This window comes from Equus asinus, chromosome X (assembly GCF_041296235.1).
Source record: "Equus asinus isolate D_3611 breed Donkey chromosome X, EquAss-T2T_v2, whole genome shotgun sequence".
NCBI classification, from domain to species: domain Eukaryota; kingdom Metazoa; phylum Chordata; class Mammalia; order Perissodactyla; family Equidae; genus Equus; species Equus asinus.
In genome coordinates this window covers 114046497-114069413 of record NC_091820.1, presented here as the reverse complement: position 1 = coordinate 114069413, position 22917 = coordinate 114046497, and the positions used below count along the sequence as shown (strand labels likewise).

The window sequence follows — 22917 nt, the reverse complement described above, 5'->3', positions numbered from 1 at the left end:
CTACCATTTTTAATACTTAGATCAGTTTTAGGATGCTTTGGTTTGTGATGATTCGATTGACGAAAGAATTGGCTTAAAATTGACATTTAAAATTCATGAATGTCGTGAATGATTTGGAGGATAGAAATATAGATGAAATTTAAAAATGTTAATTGGTAATACTGCCTGTATTTAAAATCTACATGTGTGAAAAAGTAAGGAAATAATTCACAACCATGTGCAAGTTAATTTTTTTTTCAAATTAGAAACTAAATTGTAACAGCATAATCTTAACCTTTTTGCATTTTATTTATAGTTTTTTTTAATTTTAGTTTCAGTCTGATGGAAGCAAACAAGAAGATAAAGAGAAAACGGTAAGAGACTAGAAAAATTGAATGTGTCTAATGTTTGTCTAGGTACACCGTACTGCAGATTTTACTGTGAACAAGCTTTAATACCCTTGTGAATAATTATTTTATACTCTACATGCTGAATATAGCTTTTGGCATATGATACAAAGTTATCTTTTCAGATTGACAGCCTCCTGTTTTGGGGGATTACCATGTTGAGAAAGGAGGAGGGATAATAAAAGTCCCTCATTCTCTTGCTACCCCTTTCCTTCCCTCACCTTGTTTGCTTTCTTAGATGGAGAAGCACAAATAACCACTGTGAAGAGGACAGTGATAGTGTAAGGAATTAGGTGTGGTGTGTTATGAGATCAAGGAATGGCAGTGTTTCCAAGGCTGACAAATTTATTTTGAGGGGATTCATATGGACCTCTTACTGAAATAATTTTTCCTTTTTTCTTCTTAGGAAGTTATCCTTAGCTGTTTGCTTAGCATTACTGACCAGGTACTACTTCCATCTCTTTCTTTGATGGACTGCAATGCTTGTATGTCTGAGGAACTGTGGGGAATGTTTAAAACATTTCCATATCAGCATAGGTAAATATATAATATGTTTGTATTTTTAACTACTATTCTAGTGCATTAACTTCTAAGTGTATGATTTTTCCTAATTCTTCATCTCATCATTTTTTTAAGATATCGTCTGTATGGCCAGTGGAAGAATGAAACCTATAACAGTCACCCACTTTTAGTAAAAGTTAAAGCTCAAACAATAGACAGAGCTAAATATATCATGAAGTAAGTTTTAATTTATTTTTCTTCATACTAATCTAAAGTATACCTGGACCTAATTTACTTTCTTTCAGCCAGCTTATGTCTGAACCTCAATTTTGAGGAAGCCCACCATTTGCTAATGGCATAGCTGATTATATACTGCAGATAGAATGACTTAATTTTTGTGGTTTTTAGCTCATTTTGACTACCAAGTTAGTTTTTGTTGTTGTCATGTTTGCATAGGTATGAAATCTAATGAAAATTCTCTTTAATGCATCATATTATAGAATGAGTTTTTGTTTAAAGGACAGTCTACTGTGGCCTCCGCCCAATTTGCATAATACATTTAATGGCTTATACAACGTAGTCAAAGTTTAGGAATTTACTCTGTTGAAAGTTATAATAAAGATTTTTTTCTTTTTGGAAGATCTAATGGAATTATGCAGAACTATCTCCATAGGGAGTCAACTTTTGAAAAATTTCTATTTTTTCATTTGTGTGCTTTATTTTCATGTCATTAAAAACATAAAAGTGATATTATTCTACTTCCTGGTAAAATGTTTGAAGTTAAATTATGAAAATTGTGTACTTCAGATTAGTATTGGTTTAGATACTAAATACACTGCTGTATTCAGCAAGGCTATTTATTGTAATTGCTTTTACATTCGTGCAGTGGCAGGGTTATTATAATTAAAAGTAGTGCATTCTCTCATTTAAACAGATGTAACAGTATGCAATGATACTGTCTTTGCTCAGTGATATTGTCCCTGGTCACAGTCTACCAGGGAAACAGGTGTGTGCACAATCACAGTCTGGTTTAATAGGTGCTGTCATACAGTATGAATAAAGTTCTATGGGAGGGTTAGAGAAGAAAGTGAATTATTTCACCCCTTGGAAGTTGGGGAAGGCATGAAAGGAGATGATATTAGAACTGGTCCTTTTGAAAGAGTTCCAGTCTCAAGAATTCCCCAAGTAGAGTTTCTGGCTTAAAAGCAGCTAATATTTATGGAGCCGTTACCATGTGTGCTGGGCACTGAACTAAGTGCTTTATGTGAGTTATTTAACAATATATTTAATAATACGTTAAATATTATTAAATCTCTTGAATCTGTCTCTTCCACTCTCTACCACCACTAACTTAGTTCTTTTATCTGAATGCGTTATAGTGCCTTGTATTATTCTCTTTCTTCAAAATCCTTTGGTGCCCATTGCCTGCAGGTTATATGTCAACTTTTATGGCATGGTGATGTAAGAGACCCTCCATGATCTGTCCCTCCCTATTTTCAACCTCATTTCCTGCCAGTTCTACCTCTAGCTGTACTGAGCCCACTTATATTTCCCTGAATGTACTATGGTCTCCTTTTCCTTTGCATATATTTTTTGTTTCTTCTGTTCATACAGGTATTCCCTTACCTCGTTTTTCTCTCTCCATCTGGTGACCTCATACTTGGTGGGTGGGCTCCAGTGTCACCTCTGTGAAGCCTTCCATAATGCCACCAAGCACGTCCATCCTTCTTTATTTATGCCACCACTGTCCCATATGCATGTAATGCTATCATACCTCTTAGATACATTGCTATGATTATTTTTCTTTTTTTAATTATCTAACTTTTTGAATAGTTTATACATTCACATGGTTCAAATTTCAGTAAATATGAAAAGGTAGACAGTAAAAATCTCTCACTGAGTCCTCCCAAGGAAAGAAAGGCCACTGTTTAGTTTCTTATTTATCCTTCTAGCTAGATATTTTTATGTATACATGAGTACAAATATATTATTCCCCCTTTTTATACTATTGATAGCATATAATAAGAACTGTTCTGTAGTTTGTTCTATTTGTTTAAGAATATAAAGTTTAAAGAATAGTTTTCAATCTATCTCCCCAGCTGAACTGAGCTTGAGAGCAGGCCTTGTATTCCTAGTCATAGCACTTTGCCTGTCATAGAAGACATTAATATGAATGAATGAATAAATTAATAAAAATATTTATCACAGAAGACTGTGCAGAACTTTTAATGTACTTGGATTTTTGTTATATTTCTAAACTGTAACTATTTTACCAGGCTTAAACAATATGATTTTGGTATTGCTTGAACTCTTTACATTGAGAATGGAATGCATTAATTTATTACTTGCACAATTTCACAGGTTTTGATTACTGTTTAAAACATGAATTTGCTGTGGGACATCCAGTAATTGATTCCACAAATGTTCATTGATTGTGTTCCATGTGCCAGACACCATGGTAGCTTGAGGGGAAGACATAATCAAGAAAGTATTTCTTTTATTTTTGTTTGTTTTTCCCTCCAGGGTAGTGGAGGCAGAAGGGAATGGGATAAAAAGTATAGGGAAGAAAGGTTAGCTTTGGCAAGTAGGAGAGCCACCTGAAATAGTAGGGTTAGAAGTAAGGACAGGTGGTGGTAAGTTTGAAGGTGGAACAGAGTCTAGCCAAAGTTTAAAACTGATGGGTTTTCTGTGGAAAGAAAAAAGAAACTGGGCCATGGAGAGTGGGAAAGGGAAGCAGCTGATGATGAAATAATTTTGATTGATGGGTCAGTTTTGTCATAAGAAGCTTCTTAAGATCATTATATCAAGTTTGTTACTTCCAGAATGGTCACATTCCTTGAACTATCTACTGAATTCATTATTTGCTTCATTATATTTTCATTCCAGAAAGCTTCCTGTCGCTTGAAAGCATTTCAGATTTCTAGATTTATTATGTAATAATCTCACCAGAAGAGTTAAAAATGCTGTTTGATAATTGTTTGAGCTGTAAGCATTTCATAGGTATAAATTTCCAGAATGTTAGTAAAAGAATACTCAACAGAGGAGGAATTAAAGAAGAAGGAAAGGAGTAGAATTGACTTTTCAAAAATTGTTTACTTTGAATATGAAAACCAGAGAACTTCCTGTATCAAGGAGTGCAACATTAGCTATTACTCTGTTAGGGTCACTGAGACAGATGGCATAGACATTTCATTGCATTATACCAAATTTGTTATCTTAATCCCTAAACTGATAAATGAGCCTTTCTAAATCTAAAATAATTATGATTCTCTATAATATGTACTTGTAGAGTACATTGAGTTTTAATGCTTATTAGACTATTACTATAAAATGGAAATGTGTATATTATAAATGTTAAGCATTAATACAAAATGTTAATACCCTCTGGGAGAATGCCTAATCAAAATAGCCCAAGTCCTGCATGAAGTATGTGATAAATGTCATTATTTACATGGATCCATTTTGGATATTTGGGAAAGAATTGTCGTCCTCCCCCCCCCCCCCCCCCATGATGTAACAAAGCTATCAACATTACAAGGGAAATGACTTAAGATGATCCTGCTACTTTTTTCTCCCCTTGTAGACGTCTAACCAAGGAAAATGTGAAGCCTTCTGGAAGACAAATTGGGAAGTTGAGCCACAGCAATCCAACCATTTTGTTTGATTATGTATGTTTTGAGGTTAATATTATTTTAAGGGATTTTTCTTTTTGTTGTCTTTAAGTCAGCACAGATAGAAATGGAATGATGTAGTTTTAAAAATGTTTGGCAGTTTTAGGGAAAAAATCTTTAGCAAATTAAATATTGTATGGTTATGCTAAAAATGTAGTATACAATATATTTAACACATTGATCTACTTTTCTAGTAGTATATAACGATGCTACTGTAATAAACTCGAGCATTATCTTGTTTAACACATTTTGATTTATAGCATCATTAATAAAAAGGTGCATTATTTGTTGATTTTAGTTGTTATAAACACTTGAATAGCACTTCATTCTGATTTAGATGTAACACTTTCATATTTAGAAAGAGATTTCTAAAACACATTTGACATGAGACTAGCCTCTATATTTCTGAAATTCAAGTTTAGATGCCCTGGAATTATTTACTAATTGGAAAATGTAGCCTAAGAAAATATTTTCTAAGGAAAAATTAAAAGTATAGCCATTATTTAGTTAGCACAGTAGAAGTTCTCTTTCGATTACTTAATGCCATCTTTTCTTTGTTGCTATCTTCCAGATATTGTCACAAATACAGAAGTATGATAACTTAATAACACCTGTAGTAGATTCATTGAAATACCTCACTTCATTGAATTATGATGTCTTGGCCTGTATCCTTTCAAGTGAAGTAAAATATAGGTTTCACATTTCATAGATCTTAATGATGAATGTTTTATTTTTATTCTAAGTTCCTTTAGTAACCATCTGAGGTTGATTCAGTTGGCTGATCTGAAGGTTGGCCAATTAGGAGTTTGTGTGCATGTCTGTGTTGTATACAGGGAGAGACAATGTTAAGTTTAATAAATGTCTTGATATAAGTAGAATCTATCTTGCTTGCTGAAAGATGGAAAAGAAGGTAAAGAAGAAAATTTTGTACTACAGTGAGTGTGGTTTTCAATAATTCATAGTAACTTGAAGCTGACAATTTTATTTCTTTCCAAGATGTGAAATTTTTTTGTTGTTGTTTGAAGGGTCTTTGTTAGAGATGTGGTGACTGAAAATTTTTTCTTAATGTATGAAAGATTGTATCATTGAAGCTTTAGCTAATCCAGAAAAGGAGAGAATGAAACATGATGACACAACCATCTCAAGCTGGCTTCAGAGTAAGTATTTTTATTTTCCTAAGGGTGGAATTTCCATCTGTTGTAACAGTCATGCTATGTATTCTATTACCTATGCTAAGAGCTTGTTTGTCAAGAGCTCTTGAGAGCATCTAGCCAGTCAGCTTGTTCTGTGGAGTGTCCAAGTCCTTGGCTGTGTAAGGAGGTTCATATAATACTTATTCATTTTCCAACTCAAGAGGCCAGTATTGGCTATGATAGAATTTGGGCAAACATTACTGGGGAGATGAAAATTCCTTTCTATATTATTATTTTAGAGGCATAATCGCTCTTCTTTTTATCCTGAGGTTGCAGTCATCTTTTTTTTTTTTTGAGGAAGATTAGCCCTGAGCTAACATCTGCCACTAATCCTCTTTTTTGCTGAGGAAGTCTGACCCTGAGCTAACATCTGTGCCCATCTTCCTCCACTTTATATGTGGGACGCCTACCATAGCATGGCTTGCCAAGCAGTGCCGTGTCCGCACCCAGGATCTGAACTGGCGAATCCTGGGCTGCTGAAGTGGAACGTGCGTACTTAACCACTGTGCCAGCAGGCTGGCCCCATGCAGTCATCTTAAAAGAACAAAAACTTGGTTATTTAACAAAAAACCTGATCCTTGGGTTTTTTTTTTTTTTTTAATTTCTTGTACCTTTGATTTCTAGCAGCTGGTTCCCCCCTTTTTTTTCAACCTATCATGTCTGATAGCTGAATCTTGAAGTAGCTCCCCATTGCCCTTTAAAGTCTGAAATCTGTAATGAGTCATACAAATAAGTTCTTTTGGAATCAGGGCCTTAGTCACTGTACTAGCCTCATCTTTCACCTCTCCCCAATATTCTAGGTTCCGTTAATACTGAATTTCTTGGACTTTTCGTGGCCCTTTTGCACATGTTATTTTCTCTATTTGGAATACCCTTCTGTGCCCACTCATCTTCTCCACCACATCTTCTACTTACTCATTAGATTTCAGCCTAGAGGTCAGTTTCTTCGGAAAGCTTGACCTGTTAACACTCCCACCCAAAAAGTCAGAATTAGATGCCCTTCTTGTGTACTCCCATGGAACCTTTTATTCATCATAGAATTATTTCAGTTTACTTTTCTAAATCCCTCACTAAACTATAAGCTTCTTGAGGCAGGACCTGTGTTTTGTCCATTATCCTTTAGGTGCTCAGCAAATAATTGTTGAAAAGGTACAGATCACTTGACTTTACTAGGATCTCCTCTTTACTGGGTTTTCTCCCTACTTATGTGATGAAGACTGTTGGTTAAAATTGGTCTTTTCTCTGCTTCTTGGTCTGGCAATGCTTTACCTGTTCCTTGCCTCTCCACAACTAGTAGCATGTTCCTAGATAAAAAGAAATTTTTTCATGACCCAGACATTTGAGGGGCAGGTGTTTTGTCTATCATTCAAGTTTACAGAGCGATCCGCAAGATTTTATGGCCTAATTAATGTCACAGGCTCTGGAATCAGGCCGTGTAGGTTTGAGTCACTGCTCTAACTCATAACAACTAGGTGACCATGAGCAAGTTACATGATATATCTGTTCCAAATTTTCCCCACCGATAGGTTTATACCAACCTGAGATAATTATTACGAAGATTAAATGAGATAATTAATGTAAAGTGCTTAGTACAATGTTTGGTATAGGTATGCTCAATAAATATTAGCTATTATTAAGTATAAAAGTCTATTCAATGGCATCAGCAATACAATTATTTCTACCTCATTTTATTTTAGAAATTGAGTTAGTTGAAGAAATGACGCTAAATATTTTACTTTTTGTTTTAGGAACCGTTTTTAAAAAGCCCTATTCTTTTTTTCTTTCATATAGGTCTGGCTAGTTTCTGTGGTGCAGTTTTTCGTAAATATCCAATTGATCTTGCTGGTCTTCTTCAATATGTGGCTAATCAGCTAAAGGCAGGCAAAAGGTATTCATAGTAAATTACATGTAAATAAAATTCAATAATTAGAGTACTTCTGGTGATATTGGGATGTTGAGATTGCTGTTTATCCTGAAAAAACTATCTGTTGGTTGTAGGCTTAAGTAGAATAGATGCTCACTTATTTATATGGAGTTCTTTCATTAAAAGAAATTTTAATTTAATACATAAACACTTTTTTGCAGGAAGAAATGTAATATTTGGCTATATATGTAGCTTGTTAAAAACACTAACTCATTTTGACTAGATGTTAGGCTTTTGAGTAAATGGTTAATAAGGTATATTATAAATCCTCTTATGACAAAACATATTGCACTGTTGATTATGCTACTGGACAATAATTGGCCTTAACATTGAGCATTTGGTAGGAACATGTTTGAGGGTGTATAGAGTATCTTTAAAACACAATTATTTTTTGAATTTGAACTTTAGAGATACATAAAGCTTACTTGCCTTTTGGGCAGTGTCTTCTTTTCTTTATAAGTACGGAGTTTTATTATTCTGGACCAGTATCAGTGCTTAGAGTTTGAATTAATATGTATCTTAAATCTTATCAGCAGCCGACTGACTAGAATCAAATAACTGGAAAGTGTTTTCAAGAGCTTTCTGGTAGAAAGCAAGCAAAAATCTGTAAAGCTCTCTGATGTTCCAAGCAGGTATTACCTAAGTAATTATTGACAGATTATTATTTTAGTTTAGGGGAAAATTTTAAAAAAGTAATATTTAGATTCAAGATTTTATCAGCATATCACTTATACTATGCTTACCTATCCACCATCCTATATACATTTTACTCTTCTGTGTCTCTAGGCCAGGAGAACAAAACGTTATTTTTAAATCTGTATCTCAGTTTTCTGTACTATGAATATAGTTTTTGTGACCATCTAATTAAAAGATAGTTTGTAGAAAAAATAAAATATTCCATTGGTACTTGTTGCATACTAATTTGCATGAGGGCCCTCGTGTTTTCAGAAACTATGTTTAGGGAAGGTGAGGCAAGTTGAGAGAGTAAGCACTCAAGAATCTTAGAAAATTGTTCCTTTGTCAACTTGTGTCTTGGGTATGTCTAGCTTTACCTTTAGAAGAACATCTGTATTTGTTTTGTAGGAAAGAATATTTTCACATTATCTTCATTACTTAGCTAATTAAAGATGATCTTGGAATCATATTGTATTATTTCCATTGGCAGTCCAAATTTTGAGAATTAAAATGCATAACTATTGGCACAGTAATATGCTTAAGGCTGGCCACTAAGCTATCATCTTTGGCTCAAATACCGCAACTCGGAACTTCCGTTTCCTTCTTTTTGTTTCCTTTCTCCTCTTCCTACCTTCCTTCCTCTATTCCTTCCAAGTGTGTGTGATTGTTTAGAGAAATGGCCTGTATCATCAAAAATGTATATTGGCAATCCTGTACTGGAGGATAAAAAAATGCTATGAAGGACATTATTGGGTCAGGTGATAAAAATGAAATATGAACTGTAGATTCAACTGATAAAATTAAATATGAAATGTAGATTAAAGTATTGTATCAGTGTTAGATTTACTAAAGTTGATAACAGTGCTGTGGTTATGTAAGTGAATAGCTATATTCTTAGGAAATACATTCTTAGGAATTTTAGGAGTAAAATGTACCCCTAAAATGATGTTATTTACTAAATAAATTGCTCTCAAGTGGTTCAAAAAACTGTGTGTGTGAAGAGAGGGAGGGAGGGAGAGAAATCACAAATGATAGAGTGAACAGGAGTAAAAATGTTAATAAATAGGTGAAGTTGGGATAAAGGGTAAATGGGTGTGCTTTTTACTGTTTTTATCTTTGCATCATATCTGTAAGTTTGAAATTATTTCCAAGTAAAAAGTTAAAATAAACATATTACATGCCCCGAATATTTTTCAGTATAGTTCTAGGAATGCAGTTTTTCCTTAAAAACCACTTCAGCCCCTTCCCCCCAATATTTATATACAAGTAATTTAGGGATTCTCAGTATATTTGTTACAATATATTGTCACTTTTATGTTTGAAGTTTCAACTATAGACTGTTTCCTTATTTTTTCTAAATAGTTTTGACCTGCTTATATTGAAAGAAGTGGTACAAAAAATGGCAGGAATAGAAATTACAGAGGAAATGACAATGGAACAACTAGAGGCCATGACTGGTGGAGAGCAACTAAAAGCTGAGGTGAGAGTTGCTATTTTTGTTTATTGACTTTTTAAATTCACAATGTATGCATGCTCATAGTAAAGAATCCAAACAATGCATAACGAGTAGATAAAGCCAAATGTCAAAACCATACATACCCTACGCTCACAACCACACCCACCTCTCTTTTAAAAATTGAGGTATACTGGTTATTTTAACCTTTTTAAAAAGTTGAAACAAAGTATAAAAAGATAGGAAGTAATACATCTGTAAGGGAAATAAATATCAAATCTTCTGTGGTCCTTGGTATCCTAACTGGTATAAATCTGAACATAGGTACTCTGTTGTTGAATCTGCTCCACACTGAATAAAGAATAATCCTTTAGGGGCCGGCCCAGTGGTGCAGCGGTTAAGTTCGCAGGTTCTGCTTCTCGGCGGCCTGGGGTTCACCGGTTTGGATCCCGGGTGCGGACATGGCACCGCTTGGCAAGCCATGCTGCGGTAGGCGTCCCACATATAAAGTAGAGGAAGATGGGCATGGATGTTAGCTCAGGGCCAGGCTTCCTCAGCAAAAAGAGGAGGACTGGCAGTAGTTAGCTCAGGGCTAATCTTCCTCAAAAAAAGAAAAAAGAATAATCCTTTATAAGGGATTGCAAAGTAGAAAATGGAAAATATGTAGACATTTAAAGACAATTGACAGTTATCTGTAAGCCAGTGACTAATCAGTAATAGTGTCACTAAAATGAGTTTGTGAAGAAAGAGAAGGAATGTAGAGTGTATGAGTTTTTTATTTTCAGGATTATAACTGAGCTTTTGCTGTGTCTTTTTCAAATCAGATGGCATGTGTTATGTACTGTACGCTGGTAAATTTATATCTTCTCTTGTGCAGGGTGGTTATTTTGGCCAGATCAGAAACACTAAAAAATCCTCCCAGAGATTAAAGGATGCACTATTGGACCATGATCTTGCTCTTCCTCTCTGTTTGCTTATGGCTCAGCAGAGGAATGGGGTAATCTTTCAGGAAGGTGGAGAGAAACATTTGAAACTTGTGGGAAAGCTCTATGATCAGGTAAGTTAAAGTGGCTTTTGTGTTTATGTGGATTGTTTTTTATCATGATAAAGGAAAATACAGAATGTGATATAATTTGAAAAATGTCATTTTACACATCATGTGAATGTGAAACAGCTCTAATGTAAAATAGACATTCTGGAAAAGGGGCTATTTGTGTGCAAATTATGATATTTAAGGGGGAGCTTTAGGAGATGTAATAATATGTGTACGATTTTCAATTAAGTAGATAACGCAAGTTGTTTGCGCTCATAATCTTTCCTGATCTCTGTAAATTTGGAATTTCAGTCACAACAAAGTAGATGCGATGTTTATTTATAAAATGTATTTATAAATATTAATCACCAAAACCTATGATTAGCCTACAAAATGTGTTTAACTATCACCAACTATATTACGAGGAAAAAAAGGGATCATATACATTTTATAAATAAAGTTTTCATCTTTTAAGGACAAAGGAATTGACTTCTCTATACATAAAATTGTTGTATGTGATTTAGGTAAATATATTCTGCTACTGAACGTGATGAACAAGCTTGGAATTTGAGATAGGTTGACTATTAAAGCCTTAGGTTAGTCAACTTTTCAGGGCCTCAGAGTGTTTTTCGTAATATGTAATTATGTTTGTAGATTGTCTCTAAAGTTCTTTCAAGTTGTAAAATTTGAGTTCTGTTACTCGAAATATTGTTAAAATGACATATCTTAATCATTTTGGAAACTGTTTATGTTGGTTTTTAAAATGGTAGCACATTTGTGTTTTTTTGTCTTATTTTTTAAATTTAGTGTCATGATACCCTGGTACAGTTTGGTGGGTTTTTAGCATCTAATCTAAGCACAGAAGATTATATAAAACGAGTGCCTTCAATTGATGTGCTCTGTAATGAATTTCATACACCCCATGATGCAGCATTTTTCCTGTCTAGGCCAATGTATGCACACCATATTTCAGTAAGTATCTTTGCTGCCATTCAAGAATGATTCTAAATTATTTCTTAACTGTTTTATTTTTAAGTGCATTTTAGTTTGACATAGATATAGATTATGTCTCTTGGAGAGTTACTCTTTTGTTAATACTCAGCTTTGAGCAGTGTACAATGAATATGCCCACTTTAAAAGTAAGTCTTATTAGTTCTATAATTTTACTGTTACTACACCACCAGTTGTCCAGGTTGACGTCTTATGGGCCCTCTAGAACTAGAGTTCTTAAACATTAGTGTGGGTGAGAATCACCTGGGAAGCATCTTAAACACTCAGTCTCATGTCCTCAAATTCTAATTTAGTAACTTGAATGGTACCTGGGAATTTATTTTGTTTTTGTTGTTTGTTTACAAGCATTAGATGATTCTAATGCAGGCAAATGTGGTACATCTTTCTGAGAAACACTCCGTTCAATACAGAGTCCTGTTTTCTCGGTAACAATATCCCTGTCAGATAGTTGACTTGCTGTTACACATACTGCCTTGAAAGAAGACGACTTAACCACCCCCAAATGCTCTAAAACTCTAGCAGTCTCTGTTGTGTAACTTCTAGGAAAATTATATTCATGATTCTTGTTTTATTTCTCTCCACCTAAGTGAAACAACTAAAAACACAACAGCAGCAACAAAAGCCAACTAGAGCTTTCCAAAGCAGAGTATTCCAGTAGTCACTGTATTGAAATGCAAGTATGGATGTAGGGGAAAAGGAGACAGCCCTCCCTCCTATTCTCTATCTGCCACCTGAGCTCTTCCCTGCAAAGCAGTGACCTGAGAATTTTCTTTTCCTTTTCCCTCAGGGCCGTGGTCTGTCTTCTGTTTGGAAACTGTAATACTTCCCCACTCTGACTGGAGCCCCAACATATTTTTCATTTTTGTGTAGGCTTGGATTCTGGCCCCTCTGTTTTTTTGTTGTTATTTTTAAGTCTGTACCGCACAAGGTTTTCACTACAGGTTCGGGAAGATCTTGGTCCTTTCCCTTAAAACTAGGGTCTCTTCTTTGTTCCCAGTAGGGATACAAGGCTGTGTAGTAGAGGCATGGAAAAAAGGTGCTAAGAAATTTGGAATTTAATTGATCATTTAATCAACCATCAACTGTTAGTATTTACATATCGGCTGCTATAGTCTCTCACTTCCCTCTAACAACTAACTGAATGTTAACTGATTTAATTTTCACTTTATTAGCGTTATATAGCAGTTCTGTGCTATATGCTCTTGAGGAGAAAAGGGATTAAGGGAGTAGGATTAGGCCTTTTCTTTCCCTTTAGAATCTCAATCCAGAAAATTTTATACTCTGTTTGCATAGTTATGTCTTGTGTTGTTGCCCCACCCCACAGTAGATCAATCTCAGATATACAACAGGGGACCTGCTTTCTTGAAGGTCTGAGATGGGAGAATTGCTTCATCTCAGGAATTCTAACCTGCCCTGTGGTTTACTGAGACATGAACACACTAATCAGCGATATTGAACCGTAGCAAACAGGAAGACCTGGTTGCCTGAGGTTGGCTGAACTTTCCTACGTCAGAAAATGGAGCAGGTCCTTTATACCAATAGCAGTCTTTTCTGTAACCTGTGTAAAATACTGTGTCTTTGTCATTTAAGAGATACAAAAATCTAAACAAAGAAATGTCATTTTCCTCTCCGGGTTGAGGAGGAAAACAGAGAACTATACAGAGGTGGCTATACAGCCAAGTCAGTGATGTGCCACCCTCTGGAAAAGGAGTTCCTCGGCAATCTTGGTTGCTCTGGATGGGCATCCATGCTTCTCTGGGGATCCTTGCTTTTGCTTCTTGGGTGAAAGCCTCTCTTGAAGAGCCTTCAATGAGAGAGTATGAGTATTGGAGAACTGTTACGTCTCTTCCATAAATTGACTATGAGCAGGCTCTCATGGGAGTAATTCAGCCAACCAAACACCGCTCAGATTATTGGGCCAACAAGAGCTTTTTGAATAGTACTTAGAAATACAGCAGTAACTGGATATCAGTTCTATTTCATAGATCTAGTACCCCAAGTGACTTGAGATGTAGAGCTGTTATGCCTCTCCATTTGACTGAAGATGTGAGCTTGAAGAGGGAGTTAAACTGACTTTAGACAAGGAAATATTCATCCTAGACAAATATGAAGTATAGTTGTCTTTTCTTATAAATTTTTTTTAGCTAGATGGGGACTATGGGGGTGCCTAGCAATAGAAGTCACAGATTCAGAACCAGAAGATTGGGGAGACTGGGGCTATCATATAACCCTCTCATACCTATGATCTAATTTTCAGTTTTAATTGTTGAGACCCACCTCTCAAGATGGGTCTGACAGAAAGGCTTTCCCCTCAGTTCATATCCTAGATCTTTCCCAAATCAGGTAGCTAAACTATCTTACGCAGGTAGTTTCAGCACTATTTTGTCCTGTCTCTTGTTAGAACCTTAGCAGATGTAATTCCCACTCACGTAGATTCATATTAGCTACCGTCAATAGGACTCGTCCTCAAAATTTTAAAACCCTTTCTTATTCTAGCTGCTGTTCTCTCAGGTCTCTGATGTAATTGGGACCTCTCCCTCATAAGTAATGTTCTTTGTAGCTTTGTCACCTGTGTGGTCCCAGTAGTTATCAGCATGCTCTCTAAAATAGGGATAACAGGAGATAAATCTTTGCACTTCTGGAGTAATTGTAAGATTCTCAACCTGCTTGAGATACCCTCTGGAACAGAGAGTACTTGGCATGCCTTCAGTCCAGTGAGCCTGGGGTATAGATGCACCCAGGAGGGAAGACTCTTTCCCTATCATGATGCAGAGCTGGGAGTGGAACCTTTGACCTTCTAGTTCTGGGTTCCTATTTAGCACAGACTGGATGATTTAAGTGCTTTTCTAACATAAAGAAGCAGCTAGTTTTAGATCTCCTCTTAGGTTCATCCTCAGGGATGATGCCTCATCCAAACAGAATTTTCTAGGTGAGAGCTCTTTCATCCTAAAGAGACCGAAGGACATGAGGCAATAGCAACAACTTCACTTTGTATTATTTTCTTTTTTACATTTGGCATACACTCTATGAACTAATATGTAGTCCCTCCCATTGTACTAACAGATTCTTTTTTTCATATCGTTAAGAGAATGGTCTTCCTCTGACTTTCCCCAAATTAGGATAAACCAATCAGGCCAGAAAGGCTATAGTGTCAGTTCCCACACTTTAAACTTCAATGTACCATAGCCATTCATAGAAAATCTTATTTAGCTTAGCACTAGGAGGACTAGTTGGTCCCAGTTTGCCTGGGACTTACCCAGTTTTAGCACTGAAATCCTGCATCCTGGGAATCCCGTTAATCACGGGCAAACCTGGACAGTTGGTCACCCTACTTAGCAGACTTAATGGTACTTTCCTCATAACTTTTCTTAGTGTTGATCCAACTTCTTAATCGACAAATTGTAATAACTAATAGGGGTATGTGTTATGATGAAACGTTCTGTCCTAGTTGGCTGTTACAGTTCCTTTCTGCCTTTTTACTAGTGTTAAGATCCTCTACTTGGTTCCCTTGAATATCTCAAAAGCAGGAGTTGAAACTCCACATGTTTGGTCCTTGATGCAGAAGTAAGAGAGAATAAGGTGAGGGGAATGGATGGGGATCACACATAGCCTATTCACTTCCTCAAGAGGTCAGATTCAGTAAGAGTCTTGTGAAAAGTTCCTAGTGAGCACACAGGACTAAAGATTGGAGCAGCTTCTAGGGGTGATTTATCTTAAAATAAATGTTGGTAAGAAATTAGAATTCTTACAACAGTTTTGATTGATCATCTTCTGATTCTTGAAAAGGGAACATAGGCTTTTATATTATGAAAGTCAGTGCTATAAATTGTGTTGTCTGTGTGTGTTTTTACTCTATCTCCAGTCAAAGTATGATGAACTTAAAAAATCAGAAAAGGGAAGTAAACAGCAACATAAAGTTCATAAGTACATTACATCATGTGAAATGGTGATGGCTCCTGTCCATGAAGCAGTGGTCTCCTTACATGTTTCCAAAGTCTGGGATGACATCAGCCCTCAATTTTACGCCACGTTCTGGTCATTGACAATGTATGACCTTGCAGTTCCACACACCAGCTATGAACGGGAAGTCAATAAACTTAAAGTCCAGATGAAAGCAATTGATGACAATCAGGAAATGGTAGGTTTTTGTTCTAGTAGCTTAAGTACAATAACTTCATAGTGTCAATTCAACATGGAATATCCATACTTTGGAATTGTATTAGCTCGGGTTCCTTAAAGTGGTGATCTTGTTGCTATATAATATTTTCCTAAGTGGGTTTAATGGTGACGTCTCAGTGGGTGGGGCAGGGGCTTGGTGAATGCATGGATGTCATGATCAATCAAAAGGTATTTGAGTTTGCTTTTCTACTAAAGCCTGTGTTGTCAACATAAAAATGATGTGTGTGACTCAAATTGCAAGAGCAATAGGGGTTCTCTAAAGGAGAACTCTTTAGGAAAACACTTTATTGAAGAGGTGAGTCTTGAGCTGGGTAGGCCTTGAAGATAGATTAGGTTTGGAAATACGGAGGCAAATTGGCCACTCTAGAGCTCCAGCAAAGGTGTGAAGTAGTCTCAGGTTTTACTGTAGTGAATGGGCTTAGTGATAAATTTGAATGGTTAGGATGGGACCAGATTATGTAGAGCAGTGAAACTTAGAAAAGAAGACTTGATAAAATTGAGAGCTATTTTAGAGTCCTGAGCAGGGAAGTGATAATGGTAAAAATTATACTTTAGAAAGATTACTCATGAAAACAGTATAAAGGATGCATGTAATAAAGGAAGGGACTGGCATTAGACTGGGGACCAGCTAGGTGGCTTTTTGGGTAATTCATTGTGAAGTACTGATAGTATAGACTATGGTAGAGGTAGTGGGAATGCATGAGACTCGTAAGCAACTGGGATATTGGAATGAAGGAGAAGGAAGAGTCAAAGACGACTCCATACCTCAGACTAAAAGTACCGGTGTTGAGAATGTAGCCAGTTTTGATGGTGTACGAAGACTGGATGACTTTGTCTTGGATTTGTTGAATGGAGGCGAAGCATGTCCCAGTGGACTCCTAAACATCCCTGTTGAAGTAATTAATACAAAATATCAGCATTTATCTCTTTTTTAGTTTTTCAACCAAAAGAAAGGGAGTTACTGTGCCTGTAGTTAGAAAAGTATCTAACTTATACTTTGTAGCCTCCAAATAAAAAGAAAAAAGAGAAAGAGCGCTGTACTGCCCTTCAGGACAAGCTTCTTGAAGAAGAAAAGAAACAGATGGAACATGTACAGCGAGTTCTACAGAGACTGAAACTGGAAAAGGACAACTGGCTTTTAGCAAGTAAGTCGTTGGAATTGTTACATTCCTGCTACTGCTAAATTACAAAAGCAAGTCTTTATAACTTTGGAGGTGTTGAAGTGTATTATGTTTGTATTTCAACTCAGTGTTCACTGTCCCATTCTTTGGTTATTCATTAACGCAGAGTCGACTTCACATGTTCACTGAAGGAACTGATTTAGTTTGCTGGTGAAATTAATTAACTTATAACTACAATATTGGCAGCTTTTCATTCAACTCTTCTGTATAAAATCATATTTCTGGAGAAATTATAGATAGAAAAATGTCCACAGAGTGAAAATGAAAGTCTTGTCCCAGGCATGACCTTTTGGTTACAAACTATAAATAGTTTGTGGTTTTATATCATTCTCTACACTAAAGTTAATATGTTGTCATGTTTAGTGGCCTTGAGGCACTTGAGGAAGAAGTTTACCACTTAATATATTCTTCCCTTATTTTTAGAATCTACCAAAAATGAGACCATCACAAAATTTCTACAGCTGTGTATATTTCCTCGATGTATTTTTTCAGCAATTGATGCTGTTTACTGTGCTCGTTTTGTTGAATTGGTACATCAACAGAAAACTCCAAATTTTTCCACACTTCTTTGCTATGATCGAGTAAGTTCTTTTTATTGCAACCTTTAAAAAAAAAGTCTCACACAAAGATAGCTAAACATTATAATCTATAGAGGTATTATTGTGTGTGTGGTTAAAAGCATGAACTCAAGAGCCAAGTGCCTGAAGTTGAATCCTAGCTCTGCTACTTTCCAGCTATATGATCTTTGGCAAGTTTTTTTAACCTCTCTGTGCCTCAGTTTTCTTATCTGTAAAACGGGATAATAGTACCTGCTTCATAAGATTGTTGCGAGGATTAAATGAGTCACTACACACAAAAGCACTTTGAGTAGTGCCTGATACAAAATAAGCACCCCTAGTTAGTCTGTCAACTCAACATTTGGGTTTATATGTTTGTCAAAATAAATAGAGCTCTCTTCTCCATTCATAACCTTTACTCCCTCAGAAAACAACAAAAAAGCTTACACCTTTGCACATAAATAAGAGCAGGGACGCTTTTCAGTATGGTCACAATCACAGATTTTTGCATCTGGCTTTTTCCTTAATGATTAATTACTTCATTTTGTGGTTTAAAAAAGTAATATGTTACAGCATGTCAGCTGCCTATTTCTAGTTTCTGTCAGCCTCGCCTCTGCTTACTGTCCCCCTAACCCAGTAATATCTATGGCTAAGTCTTTGTAAAGAAGTTATGATGTAATAATGATGATAGTTTTTTCCTTCTATTGTAAATCAGCTTTCTTTATAGAAGTTTGTTGTTGTTGTTGTTGCTTTATGAATGTGCTATTTCCTCACAAAAGCCAAAATCTTTTCTCTGGAATTGTGAATATAAAAGGGGAAGGTACATTTTGATGAAACTTACCTGTTTAGTTTATTGTGATTTGCTATAATGTGATTTTTTAATATTTTGAAGTAATTTTGACCTTGATTTGTTTTTATTTTTCAAACATTTTTTCCTTTAGGTTTTCTCTGACATAATTTACACAGTTGCAAGCTGTACTGAAAATGAAGCTAGTCGATATGGGAGATTTCTCTGCTGCATGTTGGAGACTGTGACCAGGTGGCACAGTGATAGAGCCACATATGAAAAAGTATGACTAATAAATACCCTTATATTTTACCCATGTATATAATGATCACTTCCAGTAATCTGTGGGTTGTTCAGATTTAAAAGGGAAGCTAAATTTAAGATTCAGGTGTAGAGCAACGTTTAAAATTTAAGCATTCATTCATTATTAAAAAATGCTATTTTTTATCCTGTCTCAAACTGACACTCCAAATTAATATCATTGAATAAGCTGAACCTTTCTGTGAAAACCACCTATCATTCAAATACATATCATGTTTTCACATAGAATCATTAATCTAGTCTGCTTAAGTTTCAGGTTCTGCTATTTTGAGGGACAGAATTCTCCTTTAAAAGTGACAACCTTTTTTTTCCCTTAGGAATGTGGAAATTATCCCGGATTCCTTACTATATTACGGGCAACTGGATTTGATGGTGGAAATAAAGCCGATCAATTAGACTATGAAAATTTTCGACATGTTGTACATAAATGGCATTATAAACTAACCAAGGTAAAAAAAAATTGTATTTCTCAAAGGTAGTTTTTTCTCTTCATACTTATACTTGTAAAATAATGGGTCTTAAAATGTTTGTTGTAGGCATCGGTACATTGCCTTGAAACAGGCGAATATACTCACATCAGGAACATCTTGATTGTGCTAACAAAAATACTTCCTTGGTACCCAAAAGTTTTGAATCTGGGTCAGGCTTTGGAAAGAAGAGTGCATAAAATCTGCCAAGAAGAAAAAGAGAAGAGGCCAGATCTATATGCATTGGCTATGGGGTAACACAATTATACTTTAATGTGATTTATGAGACTAGATGACAGAAGGATTCTGAAGACTTTAAAATGTTTTACAGTGTTGAAGTTTATCTTCTGCCTTACTTCAGGAGATTATGGGAGATTATGCGATCATGTTCCCACAGGCTGGTGAGAGTTGTCACTTCTGATTATCAGCTTCCGGTCTATACTGGATGATAGTTGCAAAAGTCATATATAATATGTCTTGGTTTGGAGGAAATATAATTTTATCATCAGTTATCAGATCTTCAGTAGTGAAAAGGCATCTTAGTTTAAGGCTTAGTTTACATTGAAATTTTTATTCTTAAGAAAGCATCTAGGGCTCTCTAGGAAGACCTTGAAGAACTTACTGAAAATATTTTTTATTCTCTGTAATCAAGTAGCGGAGTGAATAACTTGCTAATTTTATTCTTTTAAACCCCATGTTTGTGCTTTTTGATTTGTATTTGTATATTTAAACACTTTGTGCGACTTTCAGCTACTCTGGGCAGTTGAAAAGTAGAAAGTCATACATGATACCTGAAAATGAGTTTCATCACAAAGACCCCCCTCCGAGGAATGCAGTTGCCAGTGTACAGAACGGGCCTGGTGGTGGGCCTTCTTCGTCGGCGCTAGGAAGTGCATCAAAATCGGATGAGAGCAGCACTGAGGAGACTGGTATGCTTCTTTGTAGAAATTTATAAGGAATACAGTTTGCTTCAACAAATTGAAATGTTTCATATCATATGACAATTAAAATGCTGGCTTAGTATTACTGTTTTATTCCCTAGGTAGGAGTATGTAACTGTCAAGTAATCAGCCCTTTGTTTCTTTCTAATTAATCTCTAATCATGTGGCTGTGAAATTGTAGTTTGTTTACGTTTAGGGGCTTGTCAAATAAAACCGTACCTTTATTTCAGATAAATCAAGGGAGAGATCTCAGTGTGGTGTGAAAGCTGTTAATAAAGCTTCTAGTGCCACACCGAAAGGGAATTCAAGCAATGGAAATAGTGGCTCTAACAGGTAGGAACACTGTGCTATATATCAAAATTCTGAATTCTTATATGATTAACCTCGTTAGACATGAATGAAAGAGGGTGTTAGTTGAATACTAAGAAAGTCATTTATGTTGGACTTTGAAATTTTGTATATACCCGTATTTTGATGATGTGCTTACCATCCTCATTATGTTTTGCATAATGCTGAGACTGACTTTGTCTCCCCTGCTGGGATATGTGGGGGACGGTAGGTAGTGAAGTTAAAAAAACATTTTAGGATTGAGTGTTTGCTGTGGACGACCTGGGTAAGCATAATTAACATAAGAGAAGCCTATACTGATTTAGACCAGTCATCCATCCAACCAAGTAATCCAGTTCCTGATAGTAGCACCCTTGGTTGGCTTGTAGAATAATTTTTGGTTGTCACCTTGTAATCCTCAAAGGTTATGAATGTATGCAAAAAAAAGGACCTGACATCACTGTAATCATTCTTTTTAATCTGCTATTAATGAATTTGGTTATTTATTATTTGCTGGATAAAGAAGTGCTTCCTTTTTACTTGTCTTAAAGCTGTCCTTTAGTTTTGAAAGGGCTGCTCTTAGTTTTAGAATTTTTGAAGTCAGTAAGAAACCCTTTATGATAAAATATGGAATATATTTTATGACTGTCTTAAAATGTCATGTTTTTATTCTTAAGCAGCAAAGCTGTTAAAGAAAATGACAAAGAAAAAGGGAAAGAGAAAGAAAAAGAGAAAAAAGAAAAGACTCCAGCTACTACTCCAGAGGCCAGGGTACTTGGTAAAGATGGTAAAGAAAAACCGAAGGAAGAACGGCCAAATAAAGATGAAAAAGCAAGAGAGACGAAGGAAAGAACACCTAAGTCTGACAAAGAGAAAGAAAAATTCAAGAAGGAAGAAAAAGCTAAAGATGAGAAATTCAAGACCACTGTCCCCAACGTAGAATCAAAATCAACTCAAGAAAAGGAGAGAGAGAAGGAGCCATCCAGAGAAAGAGATATAGCAAAGGAAATGAAATCAAAGGAAAATGTTAAAGGAGGAGAAAAAACACCAGTTTCTGGGTCCTTGAAGTCACCTGTTCCCCGATCAGATATTGCAGAGCCTGAAAGGGGCAAGTTTGCCTTTCTTCATATTTGTTTACCTCTGGTTGTTGTTATGTATAGTTGCTTCTTGTCTCCTTGTTTTAGCAAGTTGTCTAGGGACTTTACTGGGGGGAACTATTACTTATGACCTTAAAAGTTGAATTTTTTTTGAAGTTTTTTGAAAAAGTAGAAATACAGCTTATAGTGACTATTTCTTTTTGTCCCAACAGAACAAAAACGCCGCAAAATTGATACTCACCCTTCTCCATCACATTCCTCCACAGTAAAGGTTAGTATAGCCTGAGGAAGGCAGCGTCCGTGTTAGGCTCACCTGTTTGGAATACGTGTTCTGACTTCCTTCAAGTCTTGTGCCAAGTATTCACTGGAGCCACTGGAGGTTTTATGTTGCATTAGAAAATGAATTTTTTACATATTGGTGGACTGATATTTTTTCCTATTGAGTATTTTTATTATAAAAATATTAAAACTTCAAGGACCTAGCACTAATTTTGTAGTGTTTCAAAGTGCAAGAGAAATTTTACCCAGAAGTGCCTCACTGCTTTAAGCAGTCTTTTTTGGAGTGCAATGGTAGCTACAAGCAAATGAATCTTTTCAGCAGAATGAAGCCTATTTTTCAGCATAAATATTGAAGAATATATAGCACTGAAGACTTCCTGGATGATACAGGATAAACAAGATACCTCTGAATTCATCAAGCTTCTTGATGAGCATCATACCGATGTGTGCCTTCTAAGAAGGAGTCTTGAAAGGAGTTCCATTTTAAAGTCTCCTTGGTGATCAGTTCTCCTGTAGTTGTGTATATTCAGTGAGCATGCAGCTTCTGTTGTATCTTCCCTTGGAGGTTTGTTTATACCCATTGGGTTCCCAACAAGTTGAACCTTGCGTTACGATAAAAGCAGATGTGGCATCCAATCCTACCACCCAGCAAAGAGAAACCCCAGGCATTCAACTGCAGCACAAAATCGTGGGTGTAGCCTTCTTGAAGACTCAGGGTAGCCATTCCTTGCTCCATATTTAATTTTAATTCTAAAGTCATCTAATTTCATGGAATCTTTGAATTTGCAGTACGTTGAACTTTTAAAACTGTAAGTTAACTAATTCTTCATCAAGAGCACTGTGGTGGAATACCGTAATATCTTTTTCTTTCTTTCCTTCTTTCTTTTTTTTAAGTGCTTCTTTTTGTGGGAGGTATGAGAGTCACCAGCAGAGG

The 22917-nt window shown here is 35.8% G+C and overlaps 1 protein-coding gene across 17 annotated transcripts in view; it reads left to right on the top strand.

Annotated features, from left to right (window-relative positions):
* THOC2 (THO complex subunit 2) overlaps window positions 1-22917 on the top strand; it is a 103481-nt gene that overhangs the window by 63612 nt on the left and 16952 nt on the right. For 6 of the 17 annotated variants that reach the window (XM_070503248.1, XM_070503247.1, XM_070503240.1 and 3 more), the window contains exons 13-32: window positions 312-353; window positions 793-923; window positions 1023-1124; window positions 4471-4567; window positions 5130-5223; window positions 5635-5715; window positions 7543-7639; window positions 9713-9830; window positions 10681-10860; window positions 11644-11808; window positions 15710-15985; window positions 17030-17171; window positions 17631-17788; window positions 18706-18834; window positions 19190-19321; window positions 19409-19593; window positions 20090-20268; window positions 20511-20613; window positions 21285-21715; window positions 21917-21975. In XM_070503248.1, coding sequence (XP_070359349.1) covers window positions 312-353; window positions 793-923; window positions 1023-1124; window positions 4471-4567; window positions 5130-5223; window positions 5635-5715; window positions 7543-7639; window positions 9713-9830; window positions 10681-10860; window positions 11644-11808; window positions 15710-15985; window positions 17030-17171; window positions 17631-17788; window positions 18706-18834; window positions 19190-19321; window positions 19409-19593; window positions 20090-20268; window positions 20511-20613; window positions 21285-21715; window positions 21917-21975 — 2901 coding nt within the window. Of the gene's footprint in view, window positions 1-311; window positions 354-792; window positions 924-1022; window positions 1125-4470; window positions 4568-5129; window positions 5224-5634; window positions 5716-7542; window positions 7640-9712; window positions 9831-10680; window positions 10861-11643; window positions 11809-15709; window positions 15986-17029; window positions 17172-17630; window positions 17789-18705; window positions 18835-19189; window positions 19322-19408; window positions 19594-20089; window positions 20269-20510; window positions 20614-21284; window positions 21716-21916; window positions 22772-22917 lie in introns of all 17 variants that reach the window. The other 11 variants (XM_014839212.3, XM_070503245.1, XM_044763034.2 and 8 more) reach the window with 6 other exon arrangements.